The sequence below is a fragment of the Psammomys obesus genome, unplaced genomic scaffold, assembly GCF_907164565.1.
Source record: "Psammomys obesus unplaced genomic scaffold, mPsaObe1.curated_primary_1811, whole genome shotgun sequence".
NCBI classification, from domain to species: Eukaryota; Metazoa; Chordata; class Mammalia; order Rodentia; family Muridae; genus Psammomys; species Psammomys obesus.
Window position 1 is genome coordinate 22077837 of NW_026596034.1, and position 18658 is coordinate 22096494.

General features: G+C 52.1%; 2 protein-coding genes across 6 annotated transcripts in view; both read left to right on the forward strand.

The window, feature by feature from the left end:
• The window catches only part of Ctcf (CCCTC-binding factor), a 45486-nt gene extending 42853 nt beyond the window's left edge, over positions 1-2633 (forward strand). For 3 of the 5 annotated variants that reach the window (XM_055621532.1, XM_055621534.1, XM_055621533.1), the window contains exon 12: positions 1135-2633. In XM_055621532.1, the coding sequence (XP_055477507.1) occupies positions 1135-1319 (185 nt within the window). In that variant the 3' untranslated portion in view covers positions 1320-2633. The remainder of the gene's footprint in view (positions 1-1134) is intronic. The other 2 variants (XM_055621535.1, XM_055621536.1) reach the window with 1 other exon arrangement.
• On the forward strand, positions 2541-18578 carry Carmil2 (capping protein regulator and myosin 1 linker 2). The gene is made up of 40 exons (XM_055620989.1): positions 2541-2549; positions 6158-6299; positions 6548-6639; positions 6725-6775; positions 7344-7406; positions 7528-7652; positions 7755-7846; positions 8002-8072; positions 8187-8260; positions 8396-8471; positions 8549-8637; positions 8731-8825; positions 8898-8984; positions 9067-9179; positions 9283-9360; positions 9490-9566; positions 9664-9768; positions 9940-10009; positions 10125-10206; positions 10316-10412; positions 10495-10552; positions 10672-10844; positions 10963-11125; positions 11207-11305; positions 12719-12847; positions 12936-13049; positions 13219-13379; positions 13458-13545; positions 13693-13833; positions 13966-14032; positions 14460-14695; positions 15459-15559; positions 15641-16004; positions 16088-16210; positions 17162-17198; positions 17363-17434; positions 17543-17764; positions 17897-17977; positions 18290-18367; positions 18450-18578. The coding sequence occupies exons 1-40, from the start codon at positions 2541-2543 to the stop codon at positions 18560-18562; spliced, it is 4308 nt and encodes a 1435-aa protein (XP_055476964.1). The 3' UTR covers positions 18563-18578.
• The last annotated feature ends 80 nt before the right edge of the window (positions 18579-18658 follow it).

Sequence of the window (18658 nt, forward strand, 5' to 3'; positions counted from 1 at the left end):
TTGCCTGCCTTGGCTCAGTAGGCATCTTCTTCCTCGTGCAAGGAAGACAGTGGGTCTGTGTTCTTGTGAAGATGGGAACTAAGCCATGAAAACAAGTTAAAGTCACATTGGCAAACAGACTCTCAGGAAGTTTTTTTATTTATTTTTTTAGGAAGTTTTTACTGAGAAACATGTGAGGCAGTCTTTAAATGCCTAATACATTCCAGGAGAAAAGGTCTAGAGTAGAAGGGTGCTGATGTCTTCTTACAAGATGGGTGTGCTGTTACTGAGGGAGGTTTGTAAAACAATGAAGGTCACAGTCCCATGGCTATAAATAGAAAAGAGTCAGGTTTTCAAGGAATGAAGGAGTAAACTAATGAATGGCTGAAGGTGTCCCACTAGAGAAATTCAGGCCCATAAAGCTGTGTGTGCTATTACCAGCTATAATCCCAACACTTGGGAGGTTATAGCCAGGGCTACATGAGGAGGAGAGGAAGAGGAAGAGAAAAAAAAATTTCAGGTGAAAAGATTGGCCCAGAGGTGTTTGTTTCTTTTCTAGCGCAGTGCACAGATGGTAGCAGGTACCTGCTCTGTACTGATGTGTGTCTCTACATTTCCTCAGAATAGCCTTTTTCTTCTCTTTAAATTCAGGGTTTAATCTATTAAGTGTGCTCCCTGAGCCCTATATTTAAATGTCCATCACATAGCGGAAGGTTAACTTTAGCTTTAGAACCCAGCCAGTCATTTCACCTAAATACATGTTTGGGTGTATTACAGAATCAGAGGTGTCAGATGTGTCATACATTCTAAAGTATGTGCTATGTGGGGCTGGATTTTTTTTTTTTTTTCTCGGCCGAGCATTACTATAATTCCTAAATTCATAACATAAAGGAAAACTAAAAATTTTTACAGTGCAATTTGGAGGCCTATGAAGATGAATGTCAGCATTTAGTATCTTGACAGTTTCTAGCCTTTGGAGTTTCAAAAAGTGACCACTTAACATTTTGGGAGGGGGGTTGTTTTCTGTTGGATTCTGTGTCACTGCTAAGGCTTCCTGTGTTACTATATCCCACTCATTGTCAGCGTCTGAAAGGATCTCTATACTCTCTGGGGGGCTTAATGTACCATTTGTTTTGTCCTGCTCTTCTTTGCCAGCAACAGCCATCATTCAGGTTGAAGACCAGAATACAGGTGCAATTGAGAACATTATAGTTGAAGTCAAAAAGGAGCCAGATGCTGAGCCTGTGGAAGGGGAAGAGGAGGAGGCTCAGGCAGCCACCACAGATGCCCCCAATGGAGACCTCACGCCTGAGATGATCCTCAGCATGATGGACCGGTGATGATGGGGCCTAGCTCGTCACCAGGACTATTGGGGCTGTGTTTAAACGGCCCGAATCTTAATTTTTCTCTCTTTTTTTTTTTTTTCTTTTGGCTTTGGGAACGGCATAATTTTACACCATTTTACCAAACATACTGAGAACGAAAACTTTAAAGATGATGTTAGAAAAATGTGATTTACCTAGAACTTGTTTGATGTTAGCAAATCATGGAATGTTGTAAGTCTCTGAGGGTTTACTGTGAAGTGCTGAGGACAGTGTTGATGCCTAACTAGTTTTCCGAGATGGAAACAGAGACATTGAGCCCTCTCTCTTGATTTAGTAAACCACTCCGGAATGGCCACGGGTTTCCCAGAGTTCTATGGTCTTCCCAAGAGAGTTTTTAATTGTAAATGCATACTTGGGAAAGACTTAGACTTTTAACCTGGATTTTGCTTTTGCTTTTCCCTGACTCCCTTTGCTCGGAGTCAGCTGCACACCAGTAGGATGGCATGCTACGATCAGTTTCTGTCCTGAAAGCTTTGCCTCTTTCTTGGCAAAGTTTCTGGTATGGTCAAGCTTGTAAATAACCTTTTTTACATTTTAATCTTTTCCATTAATTAAGAGGTTGAAAAGAAGTGCAGTGTAAGAAAACCCAGCGTTTTAATTATTTGCAAATTAAGGTACCACGGACTCCGTGGTGTGTAAATGTTGAATCAGATCACAATCATGTAGCAGAATGGCACTGGCCTTCTGCCTGCTAGTTATGGACACCCATGTGGAAAGTCATGATTTCCAGCTCATGGAGCCAGCATTTGAACCTTAAACAAATAACTTTCATTTATGATTTCCCATCAACATTTTCTTTGCTCTGTTTGTAGCTGAATGTTACATTTTTTAAAATCTTTGTTAAAGCCAGAAGAGTTGATTATGAATGGGTCACAGCAGCCCTGGCAAGCTGGGCCTAAAAATTTCACTAGGTCAGTACTTTAAACTTCAGATCTGGAAAGAAAAAATTATTAATAATAATGTGAAGCGACCCAACTTCAAAAGTGATTCTTGCACATGAATTGTCACATGTTGATATGTGTTTTTAAAGAGGCTCAGTCAGACTGATTTCAAACACTTTTTTCTTCGGTGTATTGCTTTTTAAGAGAGCCATCAGTTAGCTATCAGACTCTAGGTTGATGCATTTTTGTACTTAGCTGTACTGTGTGATATTTTTCATTATTTTAGGACGCCAACATGAAACCTGTAATAAAGTATGTAATGGGGTTGAAAGCTGGGGAGGAGGATCTACTGCTGTACAGCTAATAAATCATAACGGATTAACAGGCACTCTGAAGACTGTCTTCTGTGATTTCTGTTTGCTGAGGTTCCCTACAGGCCTGTACATATCTTTTTCTCTGTGACAGGAGCTAGATGGTCCTGGCAGATGATAGGCTATGGAATGCAACATGCTTCAAGTTGTAGCACTCTGTAGGTGTGTAGGAGTAGAGAAGGGCATGGCTACACAGCCTCCTGCTTCCATGTACACCTAAGGAATGTCTGCGCCTGTACAGCAAATGTTGCCAGAGATGTTGCTAGGAAGCTGTGTCCTTAAGATCTGCTTAAAGAAGGTGTAGGGTCAGTCTTTGTTCTTAGCCAGGCACAGAGGGGAGCAGAGGGTTCAACCTTTGAGAGACAAAGAACATTGGAAAGGTAAGATAAGCTGAGGGCAAATTTAGGCAGTAATTCCTACTCCTTAGCTCCACTGTGTGTGTGTGTGTGTGTGTGTGTGTGTGTGGTTTAATAGAGTCTCTTTTACAGAAGAGTCACCTGCATTGTCAGTATAGGTTTTTTTTTTCTGTATATATGTCACATGTGTGTTTGTGTACACGCATATGTGTGAAAATTACTTGAAAATTTAAGAGTACATCTGTCTTTGCTGGCTTGCTGGGAAGAGTCAGGTAGGAAGTAAGGGTTTTGATTGAGCTAAAGACAAAGTGATGCTCTTCACGTGAGTCCATTAAAGCCTCAACATGAGAAGCTGTTCACCCTGTCCTGCTGAGAAAACTTAGGCAAGTTCTTGAGCCTCCAGTGATCTGTAATCTGTAGTGTGTTCTTTCTCTCCTTGGCCACCGTCAGTCCTATCCACTGCTTCCCTGTTCAGCATGCATTGGAGTGAACACTCCTTGGTTTTAGTCAGATTCTCCCCTAGTAAAACCCACCTGTGGTGAGTGAGTCTTGGTGAGGCCTCAAGGGCCCTCATCCAGTGTTCCTCCGTAGACATTTTATTTGTTGTCTTAAGAGCTCTGACTTCACCTGTAAAAGCTGCCTGTGAGTTCTTAGTCTCTAACCACTTGGGTTTATTTTGTCACTACTGCACTGACCACTAACAACTGCGGTTACCTCATCCAGAGCCTGTTTTTCCCAGTAGTCCCTACCTGCCCCACGCACCTAGGGCATAGCACTAACCCTTTCAGTGTTATGTCTGGCCTTGGCCATGATGGTCCTTCTGCCATAGTCCTTTGACAGTCACTTCCTCACATTTTAATCAGAAGAATCCCAGTGGGGTAGGTTTTCTGTTTTTGAAGTCACAGAAGTTGCCATGGTAGACTTGGCAAGTAGAAGTGCTCTCTGAATACACATCTCTAAACATGGAAGCCAGGCATGCTAACAGGCCCCCGTAATACCAGCACTTAGGAGGAGCAGGCTCAGTGGCTCACACCTACAGTTCTAGCACTCAGGGAAAGCAGTGTCCATTGCCAGCACGGACTACATAGTACCTGGCGGCCAGGGATGGCAAAACCCTACACCAACAAAAAGGGGGCTGGAGAAAGCTCGGGTGGTTAAGAGCTCTTACAGAGAACCGGACTTTGGTTCCCAGCATCCACTTCAGGTGGGTCACTACTACCTAGGTGGCCGGTTTGTGGGCAACTGCACGTGCACAGACTATACACGCAAATTTTTGAAAATTGTTGTAGCTTGTAAAACTCTAGTGAGGTTGTGTCAAAATTCATTCACTTTGTCTTCAAAGTCCGTGTTCTTGGCCATAGTGTTCATGAGACTAAATTTTGTTACCCTATACACCAATTGTGAGTTCCCGAAGGCCTTAAAATCTTAAATCTCAGCCAGGGCACTTGGTGGTGGTGCACGCCTTTAATCCCAGCACTCAGGAAGAGGCAGAGACAGGCAGATCTCTGAGTTCCAGGACAGCCAAGACCACAGAAACCCTGTCTCAAAAAACAAAAAAGTCTTAAACCTTGGTCTCAAGCTCAGAGGCACTGGGGCTTCTGGGTTCTTTAGCTCTTGGGCATCTTCTCCAGTCAGGCCCTCCCTGTTGGCTTTTACCTGTCATCATGTACCTCTTGCCTGAATGGCAGTGTCCTCCTCTAAGTTGTTTCTCCTTTATTTCTACTTTCCACCTTGTAAGAGAAGTTTCCTTAAAAGCTCAGTTATATTATGTAAGTAGGTTTTTGTTTTAATCCCAAGTGTAGGATATTGGGATGCTTTTACTTTATCCACAGCTGATAACAGGCTCATGCAGAAGGCTTTGCTAGCTGAGCACTGCCTCATGCTGGCTCGTGATCTAGCAAGTTTAATTCAGAGGACGCTTCAGGGGACGCTCTGAGAGAGGCTTTGAGAAGGAAGAAGGCTGCTGCTGGATATCCTGACGACTGAAATTGGTATTGCCGCAAAGAACCTGATGACTCTAACCAGCAGAAACTAAGTCTAAAGAGGTCTACATCCCCTGTCCCTTCTAACCTTTCTCTCCTACTTAGCATTAGGATGTTGGTGGAAAGAAGGTAGAGATGTAAGAAACTCAAAATAGTTAAAAAAAAAAAAAAAAAAATAGCACTGTTACCCCTTCGTCCTGTGTTTTGGTAGAAGTTGGCAAACATTGAAGAAAGCTGGACCCAGGGAATGCCTGTAATCCCAGTACTTGGGGAGGCAAAGGCAGTCAGATCCTTGAGGCTAGCCTGATCTACAAAGCAAGTCCAGGACAGCCAAGGCTATACAGAGAAACCTTGTTTCCAAAACACACACACACACACACAAAACAAACCTGCAACTCTTCTGGAATCTAGTCCCTTTTGTAAGGCAGCATGCTTCTGGCTAGCATACCTCATACTGCAACTTCTTGTCCAGCTCTAGCTTAGCTTCCCTCTGAGGTGAGCCCTCCCTGAATTCAAATGCAGACAACCTGAGGACACAAGTGTACCTGGCATCTGCTCATGGGTCACTCCAGTCTTCTCTGAGGTTCAGGCCATAATTTAGCCAGAGATGTTCCCTACGAGCTCCAATCTGATGAAAAAAACCTGCTATAGAGGAGTTTGTCTTTTTTGAGACAAGGGTCTCTATATAGTCTTGGCTGTAGACTAGGATAGCCCAGTCTGTTGTCCTCCTGCCTTAATTTTTACGGTGCTAGGATTACAAATATGGAGCCAGATTTTTAAATTCGTATCTGGGCAAGGTGGATCCTTGGGAGCTTGGTAATTCTTGCTAAGGAGACACCCTTTTCTGGCTTCCTTTGAGTTCCTGCTCCCAACCTGTGTCTTGGGGCAGACCAAGCTGGGCCTTTGGAATCCCCTGGAGGGTAGCGCCCCCTGGTGTTCGCATCGGGTACTACGGGGCAGGGTGAAAGTAGGGCACCAGGACCCGCAAGAGGCGTGAAGCAGGCAAGACCTTCTCCGCTACACCATTCACCACCCCCGTGGGTACCCGGAAGGACAAGTCCCCGAGCGAGCAGCAAGCAGAGCCAGGATTCGTCTTCCCTCCCACAACCTCCAACCCGAACGAACTCAACCAAAGAAGCCTGGGCGGGGAGGGGCCGGGCCGGGGGCGGCCTGGCAGGAAGCGGCTTGTACCTTCCGCTGCAGGAGGAGCAGGTGGCTGCAGTGCTGCCCGGGGGCCCCAGGCTTCCTGTGTACGCTCCCGCCGGCTGCTTTTTCCCGCCAGAGCTCATTGGGCCGCTCAGCCCTATGGCTCACACCCCAGATGGCATATCCTGTGAATTGCGAGGTAAGCCCCGCCTGGCCCTTCCTAAGAGCCCTCCTGGCTGCGAAGAGGTAGCCAGACCTCCGCTCGGCACTTCAGGGAACTCCACCAGAAAGGTTCTGCTGTAGAGAGCCAGCGCCTAAAGATCCACTTCACTCCTAAGTAGCGGATCCACAGATGAATACCCTGGGCACTGGGCCTAACACAGACCTTGGACATAGAGTGGCCCTGATGGGAGGACCAGAGTCACCCAGGAGATTGTCTCTCTACAGGCGAGATAGCCAAGTTCCTGTGGCCCAAGGAGGCGGAGCTGCTGTTGAAAACCTGGCTTCCCCAGGAGGGTGCTGAACAGAGTCATATCCTGGTACAGAGTGAAGGCGGGCAGTGGCCAGGCCCACCAACAAAGAACCTTGATGTCCCTTGAATATTGGTCTTTTGTCTCCCCCCAGGCACTGCTTCGATGGAGGGCATATTTGCTGCATACCTGCCTACCCCTGAGGGTGAGTCCCAGGCCTGGCTCACACTCCCTTCCCCTTCAGCAAGGGACTGACTGCATTTGCAGAGCTGGTTGGTCCTTTCTGCCTGTGCTGGCTTTTACTTTCCAACAGCACTGGGCTTCCAGAAGCAGACAGGATGGGCGTCTGGGCAGGTCTCTGGAGTCTGGGCTCCACAAAATCATGGGCTGGAGAGAGAAAACCCCGGTTCAATTCCCAGCACCATAAAGTGGCTCGCAAGTGGCTGGAACTCTAGGTCAAAGGCATCCACGGCCCTCTTCTGGCATCTTTGGGAACCAGGCACACAAGTGCTACATTATAGACAAATATGCTACCAAACACCCAATAATATATATATATAAGTTAGGCAGTGATGGCACAGGCCTTTAATCCCAGTACCAGGAGGCAGAGGCAGGCAGATCTCTGAATTCAAGGCCAACCTGGTCTATAGAGTAAGTTCCAGGACAGCCAGGCCTACACAGAGAAACCCTGTCTCAGAAATAATAACAACAACAACAAACTAGGCTCCAGAGAGTGGCCTCAGTTAGTCCCAGATGATTCATACGCTTTCCAGGTGGACTGCACATTCAGCTACCTGGAGGTCCAGGCCATGACACTGCAGGAAACGCCTCCTCAGGTGAGAAAGCTAGTCCGGCACTTGGACCTACACCCTGATCAATCCTTTACACACAGAGATCCTGGTGGACACCAGCTTCCAGACAGGGATCCCAAAAACCCAACGGTCTCACCTTCCCCAGGTCACCTTTGAGCTGGAGTCCCTGCCTGAGCTGGTCCTGGAGTTTCCTGGCGTGGCTGCCCTAGAACAGCTGGCACAGCATGTGGCTGCTGCCATCAAAAAGGTCTTCCCTCGATCAACCCTTGGGTGAGGCCTGGAAAACCCAAGGAGCTGGAGGGCATCAGTGAACGCTTTTCACCCTTCAGGGGCTAGAAGCCCTTTGCCTCTTCTCCTTTATCCCCAACCTAGGAAGCTATTCCGGAAGCCTACACCCTCGTTGCTGCTGGCTCGACTGGAGAGAAGCCATTGCTTAGAGCCCACGGCATCCAGCAGTCTGTGTGGTGAGGGCCAAATCGGAGCCACATAAACCTCCCAGTTTGCCTCCCTGCGGCCCTTGGTATTGGGGGCTCCCCAAAGTGAACGTGGCCACTTTTGTCACGCATCTGGGGCTGATCTTTCTGTCTCTCCCTCCATCATACCCCTGGCAACTCCCTAGGAGGCTTCTTGGAGACTTATGAAGCTCTGTGTGACTACAATGGTTTCCCTTTCCGAGAGGAGATTCAGTGGGTGAGAGCAGGGCCCTTCTGGGGAGCCCTGGAAATGGTTGACACCCATGTGTGTGCTGAGACCCTCTACCTTTTGTGACCCTGAGCTAGCTATGGATACTGTTTTCACATCCAGGATGTGGACACTATTTACCATCGTCAGGGATGCCGCCATTTCCGCCTTGGAGACTTCAGCCACCTCGGCAGCCGGTATGGGGCCTGGCAGGATTGGGAGGAGAAGACTCCGGGACACTTATGCCTAGACTTGAGCCTCTCTGTGAAGGGCATACTGGGCAGGCCTAGTGTCTGGAAGGCCCTGAGCTCTGTACTTCTTCTCCACACCAGAGACCTGGCCTTGAGTGTAGCTGCCTTATCGTACAACCTGTGGTTCCGGCGCCTCTCCTGCGTGGACATGAAGCTGGTGAGGGTACACAGCAGGGGGTGCCGAGGGTGTAAAGGTCAAAGGTCAGCTAATGAGTCATGACCCTCTGGTCTCAGAGCCTGGAGGTCTCAGAACAGATCCTGCACATGATGAGTCAGTCTTCCCACTTGGAGGAGCTGATACTGGAGACCTGTGGCCTGAGAGGGTGAGAAGCCTGAGCGGGGCTTGAAATTGGGAACTAAGGGTTGGTCTGTGGAGCAACCAGGGGTCAGTCTTACACCAGGGTTTTGACCCTCAGAGACTTTGTTCGGCGGCTGGCCCAGGCGCTGGCAGGACATTTTAATTCTGGACTTCGAGAGCTCAGCCTGTCCGGGAACTTACTGGATGACAGAGGTATGGCAGAACCTGGGAGACCCAAGGACACACAGCGGAGAGGTGAGGCTCACAGAGCTGCTCTGTCCACAGGTGTGATTGCGCTCAGCAGACACCTAGAGCGTTGTCCAGGAGCCCTGAGGAGACTCAGCCTGGCGCAGACAGGGTTGACGCTTCGAGGTGGGTGGGCCTGACGAGGGTTGGGATGGGTGAGGTGAGGTGAGTGCGCCTAATACTGAGCTGTTCCTTCCACCACCTCCAGGAATGAGGGCTCTAGGCAGGGCACTGGCAGCAAATGCCACCTTCGACTCTACCTTAACCCACCTGGATCTTTCTGGGAACCCTGGGGCCCTGGGAGCCTCCGAGGATAGCGGGGTGAGTAGCAGCTCTTAAGGTCAGAAACTGGGGCTGCCCAGTCAGTGGGATGCCAGGACTCCGTAGGCAACCCCCCCGATTGCCTCGTTCACATCCTCCACAGGGCCTGTACACTTTCCTGAGCCGTCCTAACGTTCTGGCGGTTCTGAATCTCGCGGGCACTGACACGGCGCTAGGCACGGTGAGAGTGTGGTCACGGGGGATGTTTGGCGGGGCGTGGCTGCGCAAGAGCAGGGTAGGCCGGAGAGCAGGGCTTGGTAGAGAAGGTGGGGTCTCCCGGAAGGTTTTCACCGACACTGCCTTCACTCAGCTCTTTGCAGCGTTGTCTGGTGGCTGCTGCTCCAGCCTCACCCATCTCGAAGCTTCGAGGAATATCTTCTCTCGCACGTAAGGGTTACCAGGCCGGCCCGGAATGGAGAGGCTTCGGGTAATCAGCTCCCTGGGCCTGAGTCCTCCTTCTCCCGCTCCTCACCCCCTACTGCAGGAAATCCCAAACGGCGCCAGCCGCGCTGCAGCGTTTCCTCGGCGGTGCCAGGATGCTGCGGCACCTGGGCTTAGCTGGCTGCAAGCTGCCACCGGAAGCGCTCAGGTCAGTGTTGCGACCCTTTGGGTGGTGGTCACGCCCCTGCTTGTGCAGTCGCGACCTTGACCAGGCACCTCCAGTGCTTCATAACCCCACGCACCTGACGCTTATTCGTTCATTAGCACCCTGAGTCCCGTTCTCCCAGATCTCAGTCACCTGTGTGATCCCTTCCCCCAGGGCTCTTCTAGATGGTCTTGCGCTCAACACGCAGATCCGCGACCTGCACCTGGACCTCAGCGCATGTGAGGTGGGCTCCCGATCCTGGTGTGAGCTGGGAGCATGTGCACACGTTAGGAGTGGGGCTGGGAGGCCTTCCGCACCCAAGCATAAATACCCTGAGTGTGCCCTGCTTCGACCTCTAGCTGCGCTCTGCCGGTGCCCAGGTCATACAAGACTTGGTTTGCGACGCGGGTGCCTTGAGCTCCTTGGATCTGTCGGATAATGGTGAGGCCACCAGGGAACCCATCCAGGCTCCCATTATTCACCCGATTCCCAGGGTGAGGACCCTCTGCCCTGGCAGCAAAGCCTTGTGCGTCACTCTAGTTACCCCCAGGCTTTGGCTCGGACATGGTGACTCTGGTGCTTGCCATCGGGAGGAGCCGGTCTCTGAAACACGTGGCCCTTGGAAGGAACTTCAACGTTCGGTGCAAGTGAGCCCCAAGCCCATTCTTAATACCTCTCAGATAGGACTCCAGCACCCAGATAGGCGCCTAACAGCAGCCCCTCCCACAGGGAGACTCTGGATGATGTCCTGCACCGGATAGTCCAGCTCATGCAGGATGATGACTGCGTGAGTTCACAGAATCCTGGGGCAGGGGATCCTCAAGCAATCACCCCCCGTAATGCTTCTCAAATCCCCTTTGCCGAACCTGACTCTAGTCTTCCATCAATGCCTTTCTTTTAACCCAGCCTTTGCAATCTCTATCGGTGGCTGAATCAAGGCTGAAGCAGAGTGCCAGCATCCTGCTCCGGGCTTTGGGTACCAACCCTAAACTGACAGCGCTGGATATCAGTGGCAATGCCATAGGGGATGCTGGCGCCAAGATGCTGGCCAAGGCTCTACGAGTCAACACAAGGCTACGGTAGGCGTGGTCATTAGGAGGGCTGGAGAGGAGCGTGTGGGACTGGTGAGGTAGATGACTGGATAAGGCCACAGGGTTGGGTAGGACTCTGCCCCGACTGAAGCCTGGTGGGGCCCAGGTCTGTGAGCTGGGACCGAAACAACACATCCGCTCTGGGCCTGCTGGACGTGGCGCAAGCCCTGGAACAGAACCACAGCCTGAAGTCCATGCCTTTGCCACTGAGTGATGTAACCCAGGCTCATCGCAGCCGCCCAGAACTGACAGCTCAAGCAGTCCATCAGGTGGGGGCTCCCCTCTTGCTCTCTGCCCTTTTTATGGGGGGACTCCACCTGCTGCCATTTCTCACCATCTCTTTACCACAGATCCAAGCCTGTCTCTTGAGGAACAACCGGGCAGATCCTACTTCTGACCTCAAGCCCTGCCTTCAGCCCTCGAGTCTGATTTCAGACCAGTCAGAGCAGGTCAGTGACCCTTCCCCTGTTCTTGAGTACCTGGGCACCTGAGTCTGAGAGTCTTGACTTTCCTGGGTCAAAGTACCTGAGTTCTGTGTCCCAGACAATTTCCTCTCCTTGGTCACCCTTGCTGAAATAGCTTCCCATGTAACATTTGGATGCCTTACTTTAAGCATGTAACTAGGCTGTCCTTGTTGTAGCCCCGTCTGACTTCCCATTCAAGAGCCTCTGTCCTCCCTCCACTGACCTATGTCTGACTTTAATTTCCTTCCACTAACCTGTCTTTTTTTAGTTGTTCTTCTGCATTCCTAAGCCTCATTTTTTGTTTGTTTGTTTTTGGTTTCTTGAGACAGGGTTTCTCTGTGTAGGCCTGGCTCTTCTGGAATTCACTCTGTAGACCAGGCTGGCCTCAAACTCACAGATATCCACTTGCCTCTGCCTCCCAAGTGCTGGAATTAAAGTAGCCATACACCACACCACCTGGCTTCAAGCCTGACTTCTTATCCAAGCTCTAAAGCCCAGTTACCCAGTCACCTTAATCCAGACATTCTGAGAGGTGGGCTTAATCTTCAATGATTTTTTTTTAAGATTTATTTTTATTTTTTGTATATGAGTCCTCTACTTGCATGTACACCTACAGGCCAGAAGAGGGCATCAGAGCCCATTATAGATGGTTGTCATTGTGGGAATTGAACTCAGGACCTGTGGAAGAACAGACAGTGCTCTTAAGTACTGAGCCATCTCTCCAGCCCCATCAAGTGATATACATATGTATATACCCACATGCCTGTGCCCCCAGGCACACCTGGAAGAGAAAGGTTAACATGCAAAAGCCAGTTCTCTCCTCCGCTATGTGGGCTCCAGGGATTGATCATGTCATCAGGCTCAGTGGCAAGCACAGTTACCCCTGAGCCGTCTCACAGGCTCTCCAGTGATCTTATTATCTTCCAAACACTCATTCTCTTTCTTCGGTTTCTTCGGTTTCTTCGGTTACGATATCACTAAACACCCATTCAGCTTCCCCTTGGCTGTACTGGAGCTGTCACGGTCCTCCTCAGTCTACCTCTGGACCATCCCTCGAACATACAGTCCTTACCCCAGAGCAGCCATGCTTTGCTTCCTTAGTTTCTCTCTCTCTCACACACACACACACACCTATGCTCGGTGTGGATGGTTGAAGCGACAGCTTTTAAATCAGTGACCAATGCTTCTTTCCTTCTTGTTCTAAGCCTGGAGAGAGTATCAAGTCCCTAAAACAACCGAAAGGAAAAGACCCTGTTGTCCCACCTTGAGCAGTCAAGCGTTTCCCAAGCACCTTGCCTTATAGTTTGTCTTCCTGTTGGAAACCCTGGAAGGAAGACAGGCAAGATCAGGGAGACTGAAAGACAAAGGCGGGACTAATCTCTGATCTCCCTCCCCCAGGAGGTCAATGAGCTTTGCCAGTCGGTGCAGGAGCATGTGGAGCTGCTGGGCTGTGGTGCTGGGCCCCAGGGTGAGGTTGCTGTGCATCAGGCTGAAGATGCCATCCAGAATGCCAACTTCTCTCTCAGTGTGAGTGCCCTCTCTCTCTCACTGTGAGGGCCTTTCGGGCCCCCAATCATGTGTCAGCCTGCAACTCCTCTTGTCCCTTGGCCCTCAGATCCTTCCCATTCTCTATGAAGCCGGGAGTTCTCCAAGCCATCACTGGCAGCTGCAACAGAAGCTGGAGGGCCTCTTGGGTCAGGTGGGCGAGATCTGTTGCCAGGACATTCAGGTAAGGTGCTGGTCCTGCCCTAGCCTCGCCTCCTTATGCAGGTGTGGCCCTCCTTCCTCAGGCTTGTCTGTGATATGCCCGTAGTTGGCAGTGATCTAATGGTCACACCCTCAAGCCAAGGGGCCTGGGCTGTAGCCATACCGTTAACCGTTTTATAACCTTTGCCCAGGACTTCACTCAGACCACACTGGATACCACACGGAGCCTCTGTCCACAGATGTCGCGGAGATCTGGCTGGAGGAAGCAGCTGGAGGGAGTTCTGGTGGGCTCCAGGGGCCTTCCAGAACTGCTTCCAGAGCATCTGCTTCAAGATGCCCTCGCTCGGCTGAGGTAAGTGAGCATGACTGGGCTGGACAAAGCCAGATGGAGACAGCACACTAACGGATCCTCATCCTCTCCTGCCTTCAGGGACATGCGCCTGAAAATCACAGGGATGCTGGCAGAGAGCATTGTGGCTCAGGCTCTTGCCGGTCTTCGCACAGCCCGAGATCGGCTGGTGAGGGACAGCTTTGCACATCTTCCATAGAGTAACCTGCTTAACGCCCACAGGGGGTGGGCCTGTAATGACTTCTGGGGGTTATAAAATAGCTGCTTCAGGGTTCTCTTAGAGCTGTCTGTCCTTTTGGGTGGCCCGGTATTGCAGGTGGAGAGTCTCGCTCAGCAGGCACCAGTGAAAGTGGCCCCTGCTGTACCTTCACTGGGTGGAGATGAGCTCAGCCCCCTTGAGCCTGGGGGATTGGAAAAGCTTTTCTTTCCCGTGGAGAAGGAAGAGGAGGGAGAGAAGGTAAGTGTCTCCAGAATTCCAAGCCTAGAACTCCAACTCTTCCCTTCTTTGCTCCGGGATGTGGAAGGCGAGTAGCAGTTTTGGGGCATGCTCCATCCCAACCTTAGACTGAGGTTGTATCCACCCCGCCAGGATGACGGTTCTTCACGGAAGTGGCTTCAGCCCAGCTATTGTTTTCACCTGGTCCCCTTCCTTCTTGGTAAGTCAGGTCCTGGAGGGAATAGAGGTTACTCATGTGGTAACTGTTAAATCTGGGCATTTAGATACCCCTTCAGCCCTGACCCAGGTACACCCTGACCCTTCCCTGAGCCAGGCTAGGAAGAAAGCGGGAGTCAGCGGTAGTCAGAACCATGTGGGACCTGAACGGAAAAAAAGACTAAGATACCTTCTTCCCTGCCTCCTCCGCCCCTTTCCCTAACCCCAGGACGCGCATGCTTGGCGGCTGCATGGAGCCGCGCGCACTCGGGGCCGCGCTCAGCACCACGGACAGCGGCGGCTGGGGGAGGGGCGGGCGGCGTAGCCGGGCCCCTCCCCGCGCCCTGGGCGGGTCCCCCGCCGCCAGCCCTAGCGCCTCCGCCACCTCCCCGGGTTCGACGCTCTGTGCTCTTCTGGTGCTTTCGCCTCAGGTGCTGCTGAGGAAGCAGAACGGGACCCCGAGCTGGCAGCTCCGGGGGAAGATGCGGAGCCGCAGGCTGGGCCGTCCGCACGCGGCTCTCCAAGCCCCGCCGCCCCGGGGCCACCCGCCGGCCCTCTGCCTCGCATGGACCTGCCACCCTCCGGGCAACCCCTCCGCCATCCGACCCGAGCCCGGCCGCGGCCACGTCGCCAGCACCACCACCGTCCGCCGCCGGGGGGCCCCCAGGTAAGTGCTTCCCTTCCCCCTCGCCCCTCTTGAGGGTCATGTGTGGTCCACTCGCTCATCACTTGCGAGAAGACAGGAAGACGGGTTGTGGAGGCCCAAGGCCACCCGATTGCGCTCTATCATCTTCCTGGCCACCCTTAACCTCAGGCCAATGGCCATAATGGGCCGCTGATGTGAAGGTTTCGTGTGAGGAGCTTCTAGATGGTGGACTCCCACCTTGGAGTGACCGGTCTGCTGTATGGTTGAACGCATGAGAGCGGGTGTCCGCCTTGCCCTCCCTCTCCTGGGGTTACTGACAAATACTGGGCAGCTGGGCCGCGGGACACTCTTGCGTCTGCTGTGCACCAGCGGGTGGATGTATGTGTGGGCTGGGTACTGGCAAGGGTAGTGGGCACTGGCAGAAGGAGAGGAGGAGCCGGCCTAAGGCCCCCTGAGGGTCTGACGCAGCAGCAGCGCCACTGAGACCGGATGAGCGGCCGGGTGGTGTGGTGAGGAGGTGGAGAGTTAGGGTACTGCAGGGAACTGTTGGGAGAAGGGGTGGCATACTGGAATGTGTGACCCGTAGGTGTTTGCTTAGGGGATGGATGGCATCCTACGTGAATCAAGACCGGGTGTGCTATGACAGCAGCGAGGAATGAAACCCAGCCCCGTGCAGGCAGCCCCTAGCTCTGGGATGTACTCGGGCCAGGCCACTGGGAAGAAGTGGGGGTGGGGAAAAGTCACACTTCTCAGTCTTGACTCTTAACCTCCCAATGTCTCCCAGGTGTCCCCAGCTCTGCTTCAAGAAGGGAATGGGCTCACTGCTCGTGTGGACGAGGGTGTGGAGGAATTCTTCTCCAAAAGGCTGATCCAGCAGGACCGCCTGTGAGTGAGGTTCGGTTGCTGGGGGCAGCAGAGGGTGGGACATCCTTGAGTTTCTTCACTCACTGATGGTTGTTCCCACAGCTGGGCCCCAGAGGAGGATCCAGCCATTGAGGGTGATGCCACCCCTGTTCCCCGCACTCTTCGAAAGAAGCTGGGTACCCTCTTTGCCTTTAAGAAACCTCGTTCAACAAGGGGTCCACGACCTGATCTAGAGACCAGCCCTGGGGCAGCAGCTCGTGCCAGAAAAACCACACTTGGGGACCTGCTTCGACCACCAGCCCGTCCAGGCCGTGGGGAGGAGCCTGGAGGAGCAGAAGGGGGCACCAGCAGTCCTGACCCTGCTCGCAGAAACCGACCTCGGTACACACGAGAAAGCAAGGCCTACTCTATGATACTGCTACCAGCTGAGGAGGAAGAGGCAACGGTGGGCTCCAGACCTGACAAGGTGAGGCCTGGTGTCAGGGGCTAGGGGCTCTTTAGGAATAGAGAGCAGTGAGCTTTCTCCACTTAAAGCATCTGTGTCCTCAGAGGCGGCCTCTGGAACGGGGAGAAACAGAACTGGCTCCATCTTTTGAGCAGCGGGTACAAGTGATGCTGCAGAGGATCGGTGTGAGCCGGGGCAGTGGGGGTGCCGAAAGCAAAAGGAAGCAAGTGAGTTGAGGGGAGGGTGTGAACTGTGGGGGCAGGTGGCAATCTGTGGATGACATATGTGACTAAGAAGGGGGACACACATGGCACAGATCGAATTATTAGCTCATCTTACCCCTCAAAATAGTCATTTTTTTTTTTCTTCCTTGCTTCTGACCTAGCCCAGGTCACTGCTATGTACCTCCTAGCATGTAGGGAACTCCTTTCTCTGAAGATTAACAGAAATTTGATTTTGTTACCTATACCTCAAAGTCCTCCAGGAGCTTTCTCCCTATCCAGATTCTTAATCCTGCTGCAAGGTCTTATAGGACCGTGGTCCTGGCCACCTTAGACCCCCCCTGTTCTCCTTTGGAGCATCTCAGAGCCTCATATGCTGTTGGTTTATATCCTCTGTCCTGTGTCTGGTCGTGTACTAGGTTATACAGGTTCCTTTTCAGCTGTCCCCGCAGTTTCTTGTGGGCCTTTCCTGACGCCCTTCCTGGTGTCACTGTAAGCATAGTGTTTATTAGGAACCACACCCCTGTGTACCGTCCACTGAAGCGCTTTTTGGGAAAAACATATGCAACGAGACCTGGCCTGAATGCAGACATTAATGTGTGGAAAGAGTCATAGAGCTAAGGAGCCCTGTTGTCTCCTGGATGTGGTGGTAATCTCAGCATTTAGGAAGCTGGGGCAGGAGGACTACAAGTAAGACTAGCCTGAGCTACGCACTGAGGCTAAAGAACAACAAAATCAAAGAAATCATAACATCTACCTGTCATGACTAAAATGCACATTTTTGTGTGTCAATTATGTCATCCCAGACTGTAAGGTCAGCGGTTGGGGACTAGGTTGCCATGCTCTGGCCAGCCCATGCTATGCATTATGTAGCTAGGTTTTAAGAACATGAATGAACAGAGACAAGGCTAGAGGCAGGGCAACAAGGCTAAGGTCTGACAGATTTGTTTTCTACAGAGCAAAGATGGTGAGATCAAGAAGGCAGGCTCTGATGGTAAGTAGGACCCTGGAACAAAGGAATATATTTCTTTGGGGAGGAGGTGGCCTTAGAGATAGTCCCTAAAGTACTTGCTCTCCTAGGGGAGAGAGGGCAGGCTGCTGCTTTTCCTCCCTTCAGCACCAAGGTATGATACATAAGCCTCTAATCCTATCTTGCAGGTGACATTATGGACAGTTCCACCGAGACCCCTCCTATCTCAATCAAGTCCCGTACCCACTCTGTGTCTGCTGGTGAGTGAGGGACACTGATTATGGTAAGGGAGGCACAAGGACCAAGAAAAGGGGGATCATCTCCACAGCCAGGCTCAGGTGTTAGCTGATCCTTGTCTCTCCACCCAGATCCCTCATGTAGACCTGGGCCAGGAGGCCAGGGGCCTGAGTCTGCCACCTGGAAGACACTGGGCCAGCAGCTGAATGCAGAGCTCAGGGGCCGTGGTTGGGGCCAACAGGATGGTCCAGGGCCCCCCTCCCCATGTCCCAGCCCAAGCCCCCGAAGAACCAGCCCCTCCCCAGACATCCTCAGTCTCCCAGAGGACCCCTGCTTGGGCCCTAGGAATGAAGGTAGGTTGGCACTCCACTCCTAGGCTGGGACTGGTACACTATCTCCCGGGAATGTAACACTGAAAGCGGGAGGCAAAGGCTGGGCGTGGGCAGCTATTGGGAACATACCCTGATTATCTTGGCCTCCTCTAGATGGCCAGCTGAGGCCGAGGCCTCTCTCGGCAGGGCGGCGAGCAGTGTCTGTGCATGAGGACCAGCTCCAGGCCCCTGAGGGTGAGGGAGACACCTCTATCTGTGCTTGAGTGCAGGAGAAAGGGGGAGGGTGGTCTTGGTTCTGGTCCTTGGACCGGCCACTAGTGTTGTAAGTACTGGAGCAATCAGGAAGCCCAAAGGCGTAGTGCAAGAGGGGGCAAGCCTTTCCTCCCAGACCTGGCTCCACCTCCTGAAGACTGACCTCTGCTAGGGTGGGAGGACACCAGAGAAGCTAGGGGAATAGCATGTGCTTGTTTTTGCGTGCACTATAGGCGTCCACTTTTAGAAGGCTTGGGGACAGCCTGGCAGTGAGTTTCTCTGTATCCTTTTCAGAACGGCCCCTGCGGCTGCAGCGCTCCCCTGTCCTCAAGCGGAGGCCGAAGCTTGAGGCACCCCCATCCCCAAGCTTAGGTAAGAGTGGGCAAGTTGGGGAGATGACAGGATTGATGCTCAGCACAAGCCAAGAATTTTCTCTCTCCATCTCCCCTCACAGGCTCTGGCCTTGGAACCAGGCCTCTTTCTCCATACCCCACAGAACCCTCCAGCCCTGAGCGGAGCCCTCCCTCCCCAGCCACAGACCAAAGAGGCGGCGGCCCCAACCCCTGATCCTCTCTTCTCCTGCCGCATGAAATTATTTTATTAAAAAACTTGAATGAAACAGAGTATGGGATAATGTTTGTCCGTACACCCGTGTGTGCACAT